This window comes from Delphinapterus leucas, chromosome 8 (genome assembly GCF_059928025.1).
Source record: "Delphinapterus leucas isolate spDelLeu-1000000601 "Yukka" chromosome 8, BTC_Dleu_Yukka2, whole genome shotgun sequence".
NCBI lineage: Eukaryota > Metazoa > Chordata > Mammalia > Artiodactyla > Monodontidae > Delphinapterus > Delphinapterus leucas.
Window position 1 is genome coordinate 63,015,427 of NC_143136.1, and position 19,076 is coordinate 63,034,502.

Here is a 19,076-nt window from a genome sequence, read left to right on the forward strand (position 1 = left end):
GAAAAAAAATTACCTAGAAGTAAAAGTATTAAGTTAAAGAATAAGCACTTTTAAAAAGCAGGATACCTTTTGTCAAATTGCTTTCCAGATTGGTTACCTCAAGGTGCACTCTAGTCAGCTGTGTGTGAAAATGACTTTCCTGCAGACCCGGACACAGAATATAATCATAAAAATGTTTTCCTAATTGTATAAATAATTTACATTCTTTGATTACTAATTAGTTGAATAATTTTTTGTTTTCATCAAAAATTTGTATTTTTTTGAAATATCTGTGTGGGTAACTTTTCAAACTGGCTTTCTCTTGCTTGTGGGATTACAGAATGTCACAGTGATGAGTTTCAGTGCCAACCTGGGCTTTGTATCATTGCGTCCTGGCGGTGTGATGGGACCAGAGACTGCGCGAATGGCTCAGATGAAATTGGCTGCCGTAAGTGAAGAGCGGTGGGGCTAAGCTCTGTTCTGAGTAGCAGAAGTGCTTCATGGTCATTTCAGCTGTAACAAAGAGAAAGAGTTGTGCCTTTAGTCGTAGATTGGACTGAGCTCCAATCTTTTGAGATAGAGAGCTGGTGGCATTAAGAATTCAGTCCCTTTTGATCACGAGGTTCAATTCACATCAGTTTCTATCTTACTCTTATCCCATGACCTTGGTATGGAACCAACTTTCTGAGCTGTTTTCTGAAGCCTATAAACGATTATTTCAGATTATTCAGTCTGCAAATTTTGTGCACTAAGAAGAACAAAAAAATAATGTCGTCTGTACTGCTGTGATTTGTAATTCAAGGAAGAGTCTGTTTTTATAAAAAGGAGGTAGTAGAACTTGTGTGCATTACTATCAAGAGGTCACAGAAGGGGCTAGTGCGGTTTATGTTTTTTAAATAATAGTTAAAAACGTGATAATATTATAAACCCCCAATTTAACTCTTTAATTTAGAGAAGAATTATAAAATCACTTTCATATATTTCTTCATTTAGTTCTCTCAACAATATTCTGAGGCAGGTTTCAGATGAGGAAACTGAGGCATAGAGAAGCTAAATTATTTATTAAAGGCTTCCCAGTTGGTGCACTAATCCCAACCCTTATGTCCATTGCTCTCCCACATTGCCATAGGTGAGCCATCACACTACTGCAATTTCATTCATTCTGACAGGTGAACGGGCAAGGGTTATCATCCAAAACCCAAGAAAGGAGGCGAAAATTTGTTTTGAATCGTTGGCCATCCTGTGGCACAACAGGACAAACTTTGGTGTATTGTTTGGATGACGATGCATTTGAAAATGGGAGAAGTGTGGGGATTAGGTCCTATAAGGTGCTTCTCAAACTTTCATGCAGAAATGGATCACATGGGGAGCTTGTTAAAGTGTAGGGCTTAATTCCACATGTTTGAGGTGGGACCTGAGATTCTGCATTTCTGCAAGCTCCCAGGTAATGCTGATGCTGCTAGTCTGGAAACCACACTTTGAGTAAGGGAGTAGTTCTATTTGTAGAGATATGATCAAGTGCTATCTATTTGCCTCCTCTGGGGCTTACTGAGTTCATTTTAGGTTAAACACTAGGAGCAGAAAGTCAGGAACAGTGTGTTCTGAGATGAAGGGATAATTGAGCAGTCATACCAACAATTTATCAATGTCCCATAACGATGATGATAAAAACATACCAATGACAATCACTCGCAACTTATTTACATGGTACTTTCACATATGTTACTCTACTTATTTTTTTTTTAACATCTTTATTGGAGTATAATTGCTTTACAATGGTGTGTTAGTTTCTGCTGTACAGCAAAGTGAATCAGCTATACATATACATATATCACCATATCCCCTCCCTCTTGCGTCTCCCTCCCACCCTCCCTATCCCACCCCTCTAGGTGGTCACAAAGCACCGAGCTGATCTCCCCGTGCCATGCAACTGCTTCCCACTAGCTATCTATTTTACATTTGGTAGTGTATATATGTCCATGCCACTATCTCACTTCGTCCCAGCTTACCCTTCCCCCTTCCCGTGTCCTCAAGTCCGTTCTCTACATCTGCATCTTTATTCCTGTCCTGCCCCTAGATTCATCAGAACCATTTTTTTTTTCTTTAGATTCCATATATATGTGTTAGCATATGGTATTTGATTTCCTCTTTCTGACTTACTTCACTGTGTATGACAGACTCTAGGTCCATCCACCTCACTGCAAATAACTCAATTTCGTTTCATTTTGTGGTTGAGTAATATTCCATTCTACTTTTTTTTATAGCACACCGTGAGAAAAATATAGTCCCCATTTTATGATGCATACATTGCAATTCAGAGAACCTGCTGAAGATTGTAAAGCAAGAAAATTGTGGAAATAATAAATTATTTGATTTTGGGTCTTGTTTTCCAAATCTCATGGATTTTACAGTTTATCATGATGTTTTACTATTAGTTATTACAAAACACTTCAAATAATTTAATAATTATAAACTCATGGTTGATTTTATTGAAATTAAAAATTTAATATTTTTTTGGTCATAACTTTGTATGAATGTGTGTTTGGGCTGTTTGTTTTATTCTCTGTATTTTGTATTGCTTTGGATCATCATTTTGTTGTGATGCCATTGCTGAGATTACTTGACAGTGAACACTGGTTAAAGTCCACAGGCTCTAAGGTTTTTTATATTTGCTATCGAATATATTGAGCAGGAGTTGACATACTTCTTTTGAAACGAGCATCGTTTGTTGGTATAATAGGGTGGATGTTAGACATAATGAGTTTTTTTCCGGTTTATTTTAGCTCACCCTACTTGCCGTTCCAACCAGTTCCTGTGTCAGAGTGAGGAGCTATGCATCCCTGTCCACTGGGTGTGTGACGAGGAAGAAGATTGTATCGATGGCTCAGATGAACGGCGGCATTGCCGTAAGTGCTTGTAGGGGAATCTTGTTTTGGCCCTTTGGTCACCTTAAATTCCAACCTGTTACAAATACAAAACACGATGGAATGAATCTTTATAAATGCAGAGTTGGGCCTTGAAGGACAAGGGAAACTGTGCCAGCCGTCTCACTCAGGGGTTGGATGATACTGAAGGTGTGAATGTGCTGAAGAATTATCAATATAGCCAGTGATTTGGACAGGGGATAGATTCCAAGTATTTAACTCAGGTTATGTTATGCTTAAGAAAGAAACAAAACACTTATTGGTACCTGTATGTGGAGGTCTTCATTTGTCTGGTTGGCAGTTGGATGGGTCCATGTGCTCCTGGAGCACACTGTGCAGGCAAAACCTTCCACCCCTTCTGCCCCACTATTAAACTCTCTTCTTTCTCACTGAGTGGAAGTGGAGGTCTGCTGGAGGCACTTCAGTGACGGCTGCTAGAGCCATCGTAGGATGAGCTGGAACCAGAAAGCAAATAGTAGCAAGGAAGAGGACGTGGGCGACTGCTGATTCCTGGACATTGAGGGGGTTCAGGGCAGTAACCTGGAAGAGACACTTCCATTCTGATTTCTTTGGGATGGAACTGGAAAAGAGTGTTTTATTGGGCTTAAACAGTTTTGGACAAGAGCATAATCTTGGGTGAATGTAAGATGGCAACATGTGAGAAAGATGTCTGTCATCTGTAGCATTCCTTTCTCTTAAGGATACTTGTGTAATTTAAAATTATTCTTGTATCAATGGGGATGTTTTTGGCTGCAAAGAGTGAAAAACACAACTCAAAAAAGTTAAGCATAAAGGGAATTTATTATCTCACCCATAAAGCCTAAACGTAGCATTGTTCCAGAATTGATTGGAAGATAATGGAAAGTCTCAATTCCTTGGATCAGTGACATCATCGAGTTTTCTTCCACTGTTCTGCCCTGCCCTGCCATCTTTTTAGCCTATTGGCTTTTCATGATTGCATGAAAGCTGCAGAAGTCCTGAATTTTACATTCCCATAATTCAAACTTCAATGTCTAGAAGAGAAAACATCACCATCTTTTCCCTGTGTTTTTATAAGACAAAAGAAAAAAACAACAACAAAAAAACCCCAAACTAAAACCTTTTAACGCGTCTAAGTTGGACTGAGGTGGAAATTGGAGAGAAGATACAAGGCTGTAATGAACCACCTCAGGCTCTTGACCTCAGTTGTCCTCTGGAAAAGTCCAGCTCTGATCACTGTGTAGCATTCACCTTTAAACTTCCCCACATTCTGTTTCATTAAATGCACATCCCACAAATCATGGACATCTATCATCACTGTGTGTTGGTTTTGAGATAGCCAAGATCCTGTTGGCATTTTCACATGGACATTGTCCGCAAAGATCAAAGAAGAAACAGATATTTTTGATGGCTACGTCACGTGGGAACTTGTTCGTTAGGTGACTAGCAGTGGAGATGCTGTGGGCTTCAGTAGGTTCTGGATGTATTTATAAAAAATTAGAATTAAGTCCAGGAATTTTGAGTCCAGCAATGGGAGTATGAACTCTCTTCAGTCGAGCCACTAGAAGCCTTCTTTTGAGGAAGATAATGGAAATTCTCAATACTTATGAGTTTGACTTTGGTGTAAAGGTAAAATGTAGACTGTATAATTAAACAATCTGTTAGGGCTTGTCAGTGCTGGTCATGAGGTCTGCCAGCAACAAAGAGATGGTGATCCTTGGGACAGAGTGGTTCAGGGGAAACCAGCAAACTATGTAGGTCTGTGGAGGGTGGTGGTGGTGACAAATGGCAGTCTTGAGGAGGGCACAGACAGGAGCTAGTCAAGGCCAGATAGGAGCACGGCATATCTACATCAGGTCCAGTTACGTGCATCCGGATCTGAGGTGGAGTGGCAAAAAGGGAGGGAGGTGGGGGACAGTAGTTCAGAAGGACTGAAAGGAGGAAGGAAAAGTACCAGGCATAGTAGGGAGCAGGGACAAATCCTTGTTTCTAGGAAATCTGTTCTGGGCTCTGATATTTCTGGCTGGCCTCTCAGAGGTCCTAGAGGAAAAGGGTGACCTAGTAGGTACTCAGTGCCAGATTGTGAAGCTCTGGAGAGCAGTGACTATGCTTTATTCAGCTTGTATCCCTAAGGCTTGGTATTCTGTCTAGCAGATAGTAGGTTCTTGATAAGTGGACACTGAATGAATGAATGATGGGTTATTTATCTTTTGGCTGGATATGCCATTTGGTTCCATTTTCCCTTGCTCCCCACACAGAGTAGGAAGAAAGCTGAGCTGTAGATTGTGATGCAATGTGTGGTGGATGACCCCTTGATAATAATACTACATAGAGGGGATGGGAACTACAAAGGGCAACTGCTTGGGGAGACTGGAAATAACTTTACTGCAATAATTTATGAGCAATGTTCCATACTATTTTAACTGAGTATGGATTTTATAAGGTAACTCTTGCATTTTAAATTTTACATTATTTTTTTATTAGATCATCTTTTCCCCAAATGCTTCTCTCTTATGTGGACAATTAAAAAGTCCCATCATAATTCCTGCCTCAGAGCTTCCCTGGTGGCACAGTGGTTAAGAGTCTGCCTGCCGATGCAGGGGACACGGGTTCGAGCCCTGGTCTGGGAAGATCCCACATGCTGCGGAGCAACTAAGCCCGTGCGCCACAACTCGTGAGGCTGTGCTCTAGAGCCCACGAACCACAAACACTTAAGCCCTTGTGCAACAACTACTGAAGCCCGTGTGCGTAGAGCCCATGCTCTGCAGCAAGAGAAGCCACCCCAATGAGAAACCCACGCACCACAACGAAGAGTAGCCCCCCTCGCCGGAACTAGAGAAAGCCCACGTGCAGCAACAAAGACCCAATGCAGCCAAAAATAAATAAATAAAAATAAATAAATTAAAAAAAATTCCTGCCTCAGACTCACAGAATAGAATTCACATGATGCTTGGAATATTGATTCATTTGATTTTGTCTGTTTTATCCAGAGGCAAATTTGATAAACTACTGGTGCTCTACTCTCACCTACCCTAATCAACTTAGGATAAAATCAAGCTAGCTTAAATTTATGTTTATGAAATTGACAGGTATTCAATGTAGAAAGCTTATATAGTAGAGAAAACTCTAAAGAAAAAAAAATCACCCATTCCAAATACTCAGAAATAACCACTGTTTACTCTTTGGCATGTTTCCTTCTTGTTTAAACAAGGATTTCAATGAGGGGGACCTTACTGATCCTTGATTAATACCTATACCTGCAAAATTCTTATTTCATTCATCCTTTTTACTGTATAGGTTTTCAAGCTATATTGTATTCTCAACACATGTTGTTAATATAATTGTCTACACTCACAACCTTGAATGTTGATATGATTCTGGGCATTTTGATGGTATCCTGATAATAACACTTTTGCTTTCACATTGTAAGATGTCTACCTTAGAGTAGCTGGGTTAATGTTACTGTCATATTTGTTAGTTGGTCTGTGTTTTTCAGTAATTACAAAGTAACATTTTTTTCCTTTCACAGCTGGGAGAACATGCTCAAGCCATCAGTTTACGTGCGACAACGGTGAATGTATCCCAGCAGAATTCAGATGTGACCATTCCACAGACTGCTTGGATGGAACTGATGAGAAAAACTGCCGTGAGTCCCTTACAGTCTTTGCACTGTATTTGGTTTCACCTTTGTCCCTTTGGCATTTTAATCAATTTGTTGATGGACAGAAATGCCTACAATATGCCTCTTGTTATTGAAATCTCTTGGCAGATTCTTGTGTGGATTAGAGGTGATGTTCTGATAGGAGTCTATTTTTAGCAAGACATTCTGAGTCTGTCCTGCCTTAGCACTTCAAGTTTCTGTATGTCTTGAAGTAAGAAACTTTTAACTTTAACACAGAATCACAAAAAGTCAATGAGTACAAAATCCAGTTTGGTCAATTTTAACTTTTAGTACGTTACCATGGTAAACTTCTAGGTCAAATGTCTCAGTTTTTCTGCTCTTATGGACTCAGTGTTTTCCAGATTACCTTTGGGAATGTGTTACATTTTGAAAATGGCTATCTGTGTAATGGAAGAATACTATATCAATTTGTAACTGATCACCACAAGATAAAGCATACAAATCACAGTATTCTATGTATAATGTTTAAATATGACCATAAGCAAAATAAGAAAGTGCAATCACTTCTTACAAATGAGTAAAGAGTAATCTGCCTCTCTTGAGGTTTATATAGAATTGTTAGAATACAAGAATATACTAATTATTCTGCTGTGTCCATCCTCTGGTCCATCTAACTCTGTCTTTAGTCTCAGACATACCCATTTTCTCTCAAAAGCGCTTATAGGCCTATCATTTATGAATTTACCCAGAGCTTCTTTGAGTTTTTATATATCTTACCCTGGCATTCTTTCTGGCATACTGCATTTCAGACTTCAAGGAGTTATTTTAATAATCTAGTATTCTAATAATCGGTGGATAGATTTTGTGTACCTTAGAAACCTTGATCATAAACTTCTTGGTTATTATGTTTCCAACTAAAGATTTAGGTTTTAGTCTCTTCTCATGGGACAACTCTTTTATTGTTTGATCATTTTGATAGGATTTTAGTTCTTGACTGTTTCTAAATTCCTTCCTTTGGTATATTGTATGCTTAATGAAAGAGCCATCTTGCTACACTTCCCAACATGGCGCCATGCCGAGGGTGGGAGCTAACATAAACTGGTTATGAGCAAAGTGTTCCTATTTACTGTAGTGTTCAAATTGTGCTCTTAATGGAAGAAACACTCGTATGTGTGTCCAGATTCACGCTGCAGCCTCACTGTCATCACACAGTACATTAAAACAAAACAAAAAACTTCTCCAATGCTTTCTTCTCTTGTATGTTATTTTCCTTTGAGAGGAGTCTGTGCTATTTGTCTTTGTGTTTCCATTTCCTAGCAGAATTTCTGGTATAGTTCTGTTGTAATTTCTAACTTACATGTTTTCTTTTGAAAGAGATTGTGTTGCCTCTAGGTTGGGTCTTCTTTAACTTTGGAAAAGTTATGGAGAATTTAGACTTGGTACCGGCAGTTTTAGAGATGGTAGTGTGTGTCTGGATGTCACAGATAGCAAGTGCAGAGTCAAGGACTCCCCTTTGAGTACTTTGTAAAGCAAACAATAAATTATTTATTGTGGCAAGTGAAGAAAATATTTTTGATTAATAATAGAGATAAATCATACATTATATTTTGCAGTATTGTGTAAACTTCAAAGTGTTATGTAAATTCCAGTGGTTATTGTTATTAGACCCCTCACTGAGGACATTAGGGCCAGTATTATAATACTGTCTTACGAATAAGGTAACTGAACCGGCAAAGGATGGAGTGGCTTGTTCAGGGTTAAATGGTGTGTGGCAGAGCTAGAGCTCAGCTCGTCCTCTGGTCCAAGTCTGATGATTACTGTTCATGAGGGACTTTATTTACAGCAGGAGGAAGTCCTACCTTGTGCAAGAACAGAACCAGAGGCCTGTGCCACCAGCCAACAGTCTGTGTCTTTATCCCTTATTTACAAGTGGATAAAAATGAGTGCTTTATTGCAAATGCAATGGTACTGCAGGAAATGCTATTTTAGGGAAAATAAAAGGCAGCCAAAACAGACTGTTTGGATTTATTCCACGTGAACACCCTGCAGCCAAGTCTCAAGTCACCAATACAGCTGCCTCATGACTTTGCCGACGGACCTTCTGGAAAAAAGCTGGCGGGGTACAAGCATTCAAGCAGCTCTTATAGAAAGGAATGAAGGAAAGGAAGTGAGCTTTGTAAAATATCTGGGCAGGAATCCTTAATCAAGATTTTGTTCATTTTTTTAAGTACATACAAGTAATTGTTGAACCAGAGTTAAACCTCATTGTTTCTGGAATCATACAAGTCATGAATCCTTCAGGGTTCATGGCCCTAAAGTGAATCTCACACATGTAAGGAGGTTTTACAATGAGGTATTTTTTCCTATTTCTCTCTACCTCATTTATTTATTGCTATGTGTTCTGTAAGGAAGAGTGTAAAAAAAAAAAAAACAAATCAGAGGAAATTAAAAAAGAATCCTCATACTTCCTTGTTAGTGCTTTGATCTCCTGGCCACAGCCAGATTTGTACAGGAAGGAAATGAATGACCTGGATCAAAGTCTAAAAAGTGCCAGTACTGGGGGGAGGATTTGCCTCATTTTATCTTCCGTCTTTGTTTGGAGCTCTTGTGGGAAATGGAAAAGGGGAGGGTCACTCCCAGGGCATCAATCACTATTATATTCAATTTTTTTTTTAATTGGAGTATAGTTGCTTTACAATGGTGTGTTAGTTTCTGCTGTATAACAGTGAATCAGCCATACGTATACATATATCCCCTCCCTCCTGGATTTCCTTCCCACCTAGGTCACCACAGAGCACCGAGTAGGATTCCTTGTGCTATACAGTAGGTTCTCACTAGTTCTCTGTTTTATACATAGTAGTGTATATATATCAATTGCAATCTCCCAATTCATCCCACCTTCCCTCTCCCCGCTTGGTGTCCATACGTTTGTTCTCTACATCTGTGTCTCTACTTCTGCTTTGCAAATCGTTTCATCTGTACCATTTTTCTAGATTCCACATATACGCATTAATCAGTACTACAAAGTAGGTGTGAGGACCATCTCCACTTTACAGAGATCAAGAGGTAAGGGTAGACGAACCAGGATATTAACCTAGGTCTAAACCCTATGCCCATGCTCTTGGAATACTTTACTTTTGTATAAGAAGTTTACAGAGCATTTTTGCCTATAGGTTACTTAGCTATTTTATTATTAAAATGATTGTTTAAAGCTTTTTATTTTGGAAGGTTTTAAACATAAGCAAAAGCAGAGTGATTACATCAACTCATAGCTAATTTTGTCTTACCTATATCTCTTCTCTCCATTATTTTGAAGCAGTTCTCAGATATCATATAAGTTTGTCTTTAAGTAATTCAGTATCTATATTGCTAAAATATAAGGACTGAAACATTACAGTATCATGATCACACCTAAAAGTTAATAACTGTTCTTTAAAGTAATCAGATATCCATTCAGTTTTAAAAATTCTTCAATTGGCTTATTATGTTTTTACAGTGTCATTTAAATAAAAATCCAAAGAAAATCTATATGTTGGAGTTAGCAAGTGACTTGTTCTGGTGTTTCCCATAGTCTGGGTTTTGCTCATTGCACCCACCCTCTGATGTCCTTTAACATGTTCTTCTGTCCCCTGTATTTCCTAGAAATTGGTAGCGAGATCTAGAGTAAGGTTTTTCCATCTCGGAAATAATGACATTTGGGTCCAAATCATTCTTTATTGTGGGGAGCTGTCCTGTGCATTGTAGAATAGCTATCAGTATCCTTGGCCTCTATTCACTAGAAGCCAGCAACACCTCCCAATTGTGATGGCCAAAAATGTCTCTAGACAGTGTCAAATGTCCTCTGGGAGCAGAATTCCCCTCCCCTGCTTCAGTTGAAAATAGCAGTAGTCTAGAGGCTTGAACACATGCAAGGTTTTGTGTGTGTGTGTGTGTGTATAAGGGCAACAACACTTTGTATATAAAGGTATGTATTTCCATCAGGAGGCACCTAATGTCTAACTGCCCCTTTGTGATATTAGCAGCCATTGATAATCATGCTAAGATCCATTTAGTCCTAGAGGTACTTAGCTCTTTTAAATGTCGCTTCAGATATATAGCAACTGTTTAATTAGTTGTTTTAAATTACAATGTTCCCACATAATGGAGGATTAAGTGAGGCTTAGACAGAAAACCTTTTTGTGAGACATGACACTTTGTTCTATTGTTTTTGGAGTCATGATGAATAGGAAAATTACTTTTGGACAAACTTAGAATCAGTTTATGAATATGGCTTTAATTTGTCTATTTCTCAGAAATAAGATTGTCTGTAGGAATGGGTCTTCTAGGCACTAGAAACCACTTAAATATAGTGGAGGATGTTGGAAAACTGCCAAGAAGGACTTATTTCTTTTCCCCAAATATTTGAAAGGATCAGGAAGCTTGACTCTGTAGTTCATAGTCCCGCCTGTCAGATCAGACCCCTAGGATATAGTTCTTACCCTTTCAAGCTTCTAAGATCAAGGTCTTGAGCTCCAAGACAGAGCACCTTGTGTCCATTCCAAGCACTCCTTTTACATAACAATGAATGGTGTGTAAGGGTCCACTCAGGGAAGCAGGGAGAAGGGAGGGAAAAGAATGGGTGAGATGGCAAGAAAGGCAAGGGTATTAATGTCCCAATAAAAAGATTATCCTTGAAATAAATAGTTTCGTATCATATTTGGTCTTTTTGTCTGCTGTGTTCCTATATGCATAAGGCATAAGATATTTTTGGTTATTCTACTGTTTGAGAACTTTCTGAAAATATATATATGTGTGTGTGTGTGTGTGTGTGTGTGTGTGTGTGTGTGTACAGCTATGAAACAGGTAAAAGTTCATTTTTCCTAAGTTATTTTGCTCTTCAGTCTGGCCATCTGTAAAATGGCACCTGCTATTAAACAGTTTGTCAATTATTACTATTTTTTAAGGAACAGAGAGTTGAAACTGCCATCCATTTTGCTTTTAATGGGATTAGCATCAAGGAAAACCCACTCACTCAGAGTCTAAGATAAACATCGGAACAATGCAGCAGTTATGGGTCATTCAATTAATAATGTTGCACTGACTTTCCGTTGCTCAAAAATAGTATAATTTTTTCTTAGCTAAGTAAACAGATTATTTCATCTTTATCAAGTACCATATTAGCATGCTTTTGGTGTGAGTAAAACTATTGCTAATTATCATTGGTTTGCAGCACTTCTCTTTTGTTACTTAGGAATGCCAAAGAAAGGGTCAAATCCTTGTTACAATGAAGGCTTTCTTGCCGGTAATCAGCAGTATTTGGTCTGCCTGCCACGGGGGCGGCTTCGTCTCTGAAGTTTTATTTCTACTGACTTTCTGTTCTTTAGAATTTTGTATATCTAACTTTATATTTCTAACTGTTGAAACTCCAACTGGGGGCATAACTGGGAGGGAGTGAAGAGGAGGGATAAGTCATTCTTTGGACAGTGATGCCTGGTGACGGACATGTTCATCAAACTCAGCCCCACTGCACCTTGCTCTTACTATTCTCTCTACTCGAGGTGAGAAGGAAGAAGCAGACTGACCGCATCTTACATATCACATCACAGACGGACCTTTTTTTTTTTTTAGCAGTTTGAGATAGGATTCAGAGCCCTGAAACCTTGAGGAAAGAGAAAAATCTCTTATTTAGTCTTCATCTTACAAGCACATTATAAATATCTCCCATCTTTTAAAAGACCCTAAGATCCCTCTCAGCTGTTACCCTACTTCTCTGCTCCCTTTCACAGCAAAGTTACATAGAATTGTCTTTAATCGCTGTCTATCTCCATTTCCTGTCCTTCTTTCTTTCTTGAACGCATTGAAAACAGTCCATCTCCAGATCTCCCAAAAACATTCTTGTCAGTGTCACCAGTGACCTCCATGTTGATAACCCTAATAGTTCTTGTTCAAACATCACCTTATCAGAGAGCTACTCCTCACTGTTACTCTTTCTCATTTATTTTAATGTCTGTCCTTCCACCCTCCTAAATAGAATGTAAGTTCCATGAGAGCAGGGATTTTATGCAGTTCATCATTTTCTGTAGTACTTAGCAGTCCGTTACTATCTGTTGAATGAAATAGTTTTAAAAACCTGTGTTACTTCACTTATAATTTCATTTATAATCTCTTTATCCAGTTTTTAGCACGGTGTCTAGGAAGATGGATTTCAATAAATATATGTTGCATTATTCCCTGGAGCATTTGAGGCACAGTGTTCCATCCTGTGGCTCAGTGACTCCAATGCTAGGGCTCCTGTGAGATTTTTATTATTTTTCAAAAAATTAGAAATATGTCAGTCTTAACCTCCTTTGCAGATTTTGGTGATAGTTCTGTGTATGTGAAGAAAGAGGTACTGCAGATCCAAACTCTTCAGAGCAGACCTTTTGGGTGCTTTTTAAACTTAGGTCTGAGATCAGGTCACCATGGATAGAGACCAGATAGGGATTTAGGACTTCAGACCAGGTAGTTCAAAGCGAAGGCAGTAAGGGAAACTATATAAGTTAATGTCTTTCCCTTTTTGGCTTCAGGCTCCTGAAAGCTGCTCAGACTAAACTTGATGTTAGTCCAATTCTAGTAGCCCTTGGGAAGACCATATTTACTTTCTCTTTGCAAGGTACTGAATTGTTATTCACATTTTATAAATATTATGTATATGCTTTTCATTGAAAGGCTCTTCAAATTATTTTTGGAGGGCTTCCGTGGTGGCGCAGTGGTTGAGAGTCCGCCTGCCGATGCAGGGGACACGGGTTCGTGCCCCGGTCCGGGAAGATCCCACATGCTGCGGAGCGGCTGGGCCCATGAGCCATGGCCGCTGAGCCTGCGCATCCGGAGCCTGTGCTCTGCACCAGGAGAGGCCACAGCAGTGAGAGGACCACGTACCGCCAAAAAAAAAAAAATTATTTTTGGAAAGAGGCAAGAAATGCTTCTCTGTTGTCCTCTTGCATATTACTGCACTCCCTAGATGCTAGTCCGTGATGACAGTCACTTCAGGGACTTGAATTTGACTGACACAGGAGGCGGGGGGGGGGGGGTCAGAAAGGAATAAGTTGGTCTCCTGCTGCTTTGTGGTCTGGTTTTTTTGGTATGGACTCTCTTGTTTGTCCTGGTACTCTTGGAAAGCTCTGTTTCCTAGCATAGGGTTTCCTGGAATTCTTAGATTATACCAGATTGAAGTCCTTAGTAGAATATGCCATAATTTGATGAAATTTAGATTTGGCCTGACTTCTCCAGACTTCCCAAAGTGGAATGAGAAACTGAAAGGAAGAAAGAAAAACTTTCCCTTGCGTTGCTTCTTCTCTTTCTTTTCATGCTATCTTTTTAAGATTATTTTCTTTCATTCAATTTCATTCTTCCTCCTGTAATTTTCTCTTCCTATTACTCTGAAGCCTGTAAGTGGTAGCAATACCTATTATAGTGGTTAGGAACAAGCGTAGTGGGGCCAGGTTGTTGAATTTGAGTTCAGGTTCTCCAGCTGACCAGTCGTATGACCTTTTTCAAATTGTTTAACCTCTCTGTACCTCAGAGAGGCATGTATGTAAGATCTCTAAAATGGGAACAATAGCGTAACTACCTCATTGGGTTGTTATAAGAACAAAATGAGTTCATACACATTGAGTACTTGAACAGGCTTCTGGCACATAGTTTTCAATACATGTTATTGATGATTATTATTGTTTTTGCTCATTTAACTTCGTGGATAGTACTTGCAGCTAAGTGCTGGTGGCCAAACTAGAAAACTTTTTCTGGCAAATCATTACTCTGACTGGATTATCCTGCCTTGGAAGCAGACTAACATAAAGTAACTTATAAAGGATGACTTCAAGACCTTGAAAAGTTCCAGGTGTCTGGGCAGGACTTATATCAGTAACTTCTTGTTTTCCTTTTAATCTTGGCTTAAGTGTCATAATATACCTTTAAGAGGCCCTCTCTTTCTTTAGAATCAATTTGTCTTCTTTTTGGCTATTTTGTCAAAATGTGAGAACAGAATGTATTTATAGCCTTCCTGTCAAGATAATAAAGAGTAGTGCCTAATATGTGTGTCTTACCCTGCTGTGAATGATTTCCATTCTGGGAGGCCTACGAGTTTCTCAAACCACATCTTCCTCCTTGATTATGTAAACAGAACTATAGCATGGAAATTTCTTGCTTCAAGCCAAATCATTAGCAGAGAAAACATTAAAAAAGTCTTCAAGCACCAATCTGACATGTATATTTGGAGACAGCTCCCAATTTCGAGGAGCAAACATGGACATGTATCGTGTGGAAGTTGGAGAAAGGAAGGGAGAGGGAAAAGGTGGTGTGAATGAGGATGTTCTTTTTTTAATTTTTTTTTTAGCATCTTTATTGGAGTATAATTGCTTTACAGTGGTGTGTTAGTTTCTGCTTTATAACAAAGTGAATCAGTTATATGTATACATATGTTCCCATATCTCTTCCCTCTTGTGTCTCCCTCCCTCCCGCCCTTCCTATCCCACCCCTCTAGGTGGTCACAAAGCACTGAGCTGATCTCCCTGTGCTATGCAGCTGCTTCCCACTAGCTATCTATTTTACATTTGGTAGTGTATATATGTCCATGCCCCTCTCTTACTTCATCCCAGCTTACCCTTCCCCCTCCCCACATCCTCAAGTCCATTCTCTAGTAGGTCTATGTCTTTATTCCCATCTTGCCCCTAGGTTCTTCATGAACTTTTTTTTTTTTCTTAGATTCCATATATATACGTGTTAGCATACAGTATTTGTTTTTCTCTTTCTGACTTACTTCACTCTGTATGACAGACTCTAGGTCCATCCACCTCACTACAAATAACTCAATTTTGTTTCTTTTTTATGGCTGAGTAATATTCCATTGTATATATGTGCCACATCTTCTTTATCCATTCATCTGTCGATGGACACTTAGGTTGCTTCCATGTCCTGGCTATTGTAAATAGAGCTGCAAAACAGTATGGAGCTTCCTTAAAAAACTAAAAATAGAACTACCATACGACCCAGCAATCTCACTACTGAGCATATACCCTGAGAAAACCATAATTCAAAAAGAGTCATGTACCACAATGTTCAATGAGGACGTTCTTGCATTTTCGTATCAGACAAACTTTAGAGGTCTGGGCCTTAGTTAACAGGTGTTTGTCCACCTTTCCATTAAAATAAAACTTAGCAGGATGAGTTTCTCTGGTGTTCTTGTACAGTGTCTCCTCTCTTACTACACTTCCCCTTTACTTCAAGTCCTGTAGGACATTTCAGCTACATGATGGATTTGCTCCTTGGGAAAAAGTTTACAAGGTTAGACTCAGACTCTCCAGGCAAATAAACCAAAAAGTAAGACTTTAGAGATCCCCTATCACAAAGTATTGTGACTTCCTCTTATCTGGGGTAGATTGAAACCCATTAATTAATACTGTTAGCAGTAGAAATCTTTAAAGGAAGTAGAATCTCTTCATTTCTTACTTTGCTTAGTGTACAACTTGGACCTGTTCCCTCTGTGTGGGTATCCAAAGGGGGAAAAACTTTTGGAAACAGTTTTCCAAATCTTTTGTGTATTTTGTGTCCTGGCTCTGTGCAGTCTTTCCTATGGGCATACCCCTCCACTTAATCATACACAGAAGAGACCAGAAGGTGTACAGGGGTTGAGGCAAGCCCTTAGCTGATTGACAGAGATTCATTATCAGCGTGGACGGAGACAAGAAAGCTGTTCATTCTTCATTCCAAGTGTCAAACTGCTAACCTCTAACCATTCCAATACCCTCTCTGATGACATCAGGCTGGCCTTGTTGTTTGTTGGGGGAATGAGCCATGTTAGCAAACTTTTAGTCTTGTTGGTGGATACTGGTTTTCAGTTTTATGGGACTGGTTCTCAAAAAGCAGGACAGGGAGAACAAGAGATCTGCCCGGCATATTTGTCTCAGATCCTTCATATCTACAATAATCACCTTAAATGAAAGACTCACAGTCCAAGCCCAGATAAATTTTCCTCCTGATAGATAACTTCTCTGTTGCAAAGAGTTGGGTTTTCTAAGATTTCTTTCCTGCCTGCTGCTCTCTTAAAAGGCTAGATGGCATACTGACCCTAAACGCTATCCGGCACATGGGGGAAAGGAATCGCTTGCTGGACTCAGCTGGCTTCTAGGCATCTCTTGAAGGCAGAATTACTTAACTGAGCTGTGTGACCCTTTGAAGGTGCATCTGCAATGTGCACCATCTCAGTGATGAAAAGACATCAATAACCCTAAACACTAGCTGGTTCTTGGGCTATTAAAAAATAAAATAGGGGCTTCCCTGGTGGCGCAGTGGTTGAGAATCTGCCTGCTAATGCAGGGGACACAGGTTCGAGCCCTGGTTGGGAAGATCCCATATGCCACGGAGCAACAAGGCCCGTGAGCCTGCGCGTCTGGAGCCTGTGCTCCGCAACAAGAGAGGCTGTGATAGTGAGAGGCCCGCACACCGCGATGAAGAGTGGCCCCCGCTTGCCACAACTAGAGAAAGCCCTCGCACAGAAACGAAGACCCAACACAGACAAAAATAAATGCATAAACAAATGTGGGGTTTAAAAAATAAATAAATAAATAAAATAAAATTCACAAAAATTAAAAATTTTAATCAGTTATTAAATGCCTTCCATTTTAGTATATGATCGACTACATGTAACTTTGGCAGTTAAAGTATTTAAAGACACTTAACAGACTAGCTTTGAACTTCTGGAGATGAGAATATTTGTGCTTATTCCTTTATTGGGGGACTTCACAAAATGGGACTGTGCTCTCTGGTGTTGGAGACATACCCTTTTCTTGCTTAAAAAGAAATCAGAAGAGAATCTGAGAATCATTGTGAAAATAATCTTTAATGAAACGAAGAATGGACCAAGAAAGATATCATACTTGTGAGAGGGAGGCTATTAAAAGATCATAAAAGGCAGACATTCAAACTATTTTTAAAAGCTTTTTTAAGTGATAACTCTAGCAATACCAAGCAATTCTTGAGCACAGTGAATAATGACCCAGTCCCTGTACTGAGTGATGGGGATTTAAAAATGAGTAAGACAGGATTCTTGATCTCAGAGGGTTTCATGATGTCATGGGGGAAACAGATAATCAACCAACAGGATGAAGCCTACACTTAGGGATCATGAGAGATACATGTTCCAAGTGTGGGGAAGCACAGGGGAGAGACTGACAGTACCTTTTTTCTTCAAGGGACATGCTGATTTTTCCATTGAGATCTCAAAAACCAGAGTTAAGCATCTGGTTAATAGCAGTGAAGTGACCATATGTGCATAATGTGGTAGCAGTTATTCAGGCTTTTCAAAAAGCTTTACTAGACGTTGTCTTTTGAGGTCCCTGTACCCTGTGAAGGAACTTATCCAAATGTGTGGATGGGGAAGTGGTGACACAGAGAGGATGAATAACTTGAGTAAGAGTAAATAGATACTGAGTGGTACCCCAGGTCCCAGGTTTCCTGGCTTCTAGGCCTGTTTTCTTTCTATGACCCTCCAGCCAAAGAACTGGCCCTTCGTTTCCCAAAGCATATGTGTGGCACATTACTTTTCTGGGATGTTATTTGTATTATGTAAACGAAGGTTCCATTTTGAAATAAGTTGAATTTCTTCTCATTCTTCAGCTCGAAGCTCGCAAGTCACTTCAGAGGAGACTTCCCTGGGCTCCCATTCCCTCCTACTATGCACTCTTTTGGCACTCTGTACTTCCCACATTAAGCATGTAATCCAGTTTGTAATTTGCTGTTTGTGTCATTCTTAGGTTATCCAGAGAATGTATCTTTTGTTTACCAATGTATGCTTAGCAGTTAGTGTCTAGAGTATAGTAGTCACTCAAGAAGTGATTGCTAAAGCAACATCTTCATTTAAGGTTTGTGTGCTCTTTCTGTTCTTTCAGGATACCCAATATGTGAGCAGAAAACTTGTGCCAATGGAGCCTGCTATAACACCAGTCAGAAGTGTGATGGGGAAACGGATTGCAGAGACGCCTCTGATGAACTCAACTGCAGTAAGTAATATGGTGAAGCTGGTTTATACTGGCCAGTTATGCACATTTCTTCTCAAGTTTGTGTTCAGTGAATTCATGTTGGTAGCTTGAAGTCAGCCACGGTGGAGTATTTACACCATGGAAATTGGCAGATACTACAGGTGAGGACTTTTATGTTCCTGGAGAACTGGTTATTAAACATTTACCAGAACACTACTGCATAGTAAGAATCTCTCTTTACACTTGAGACAGAATCTTCCTATGAAATTAAGTGGCTACAGTGGAATTGAAATTCTCTCTTTTCTTTCCCTTCTTAACCTTGTGTCCCAGCTCACCGATGCTTGCGCAGTGAGTTTCAGTGTGGCAGTGGGGAGTGCATTTATAAAACCTACGTCTGCGACCATGACCTTGACTGTGAAGATGGCAGTGATGAACGTTCTTGCAGTACGGTGATTTCCTTACGTTGGGTCGTGCTGTTAGAAGTGTTTTTGTGTGTGTGTTTTTTTTTTTCTCCCTACCAATGTGCTACTTTTTTCAAATCACAGAGTCACTATGTCTGATGGCAAAGGGAGCCAGACT

At 39.5% G+C, this 19,076-nt stretch overlaps 1 protein-coding gene across 1 annotated transcript in view; it reads left to right on the forward strand.

Annotated features, from left to right (window-relative positions):
• Positions 1-282: 282 nt before the first annotated feature.
• LRP2 (LDL receptor related protein 2) overlaps positions 283-19,076 on the forward strand; it is a gene marked incomplete at its 5' end in the record, with an annotated part of 157,359 nt that continues 138,565 nt past the window's right edge. The window contains 5 exons of the mRNA XM_022570207.2: positions 283-427; positions 2,763-2,885; positions 6,412-6,528; positions 18,408-18,518; positions 18,828-18,941. Of these exons, the coding sequence (XP_022425915.2) occupies positions 283-427; positions 2,763-2,885; positions 6,412-6,528; positions 18,408-18,518; positions 18,828-18,941 (610 nt within the window). The remainder of the gene's footprint in view (positions 428-2,762; positions 2,886-6,411; positions 6,529-18,407; positions 18,519-18,827; positions 18,942-19,076) is intronic.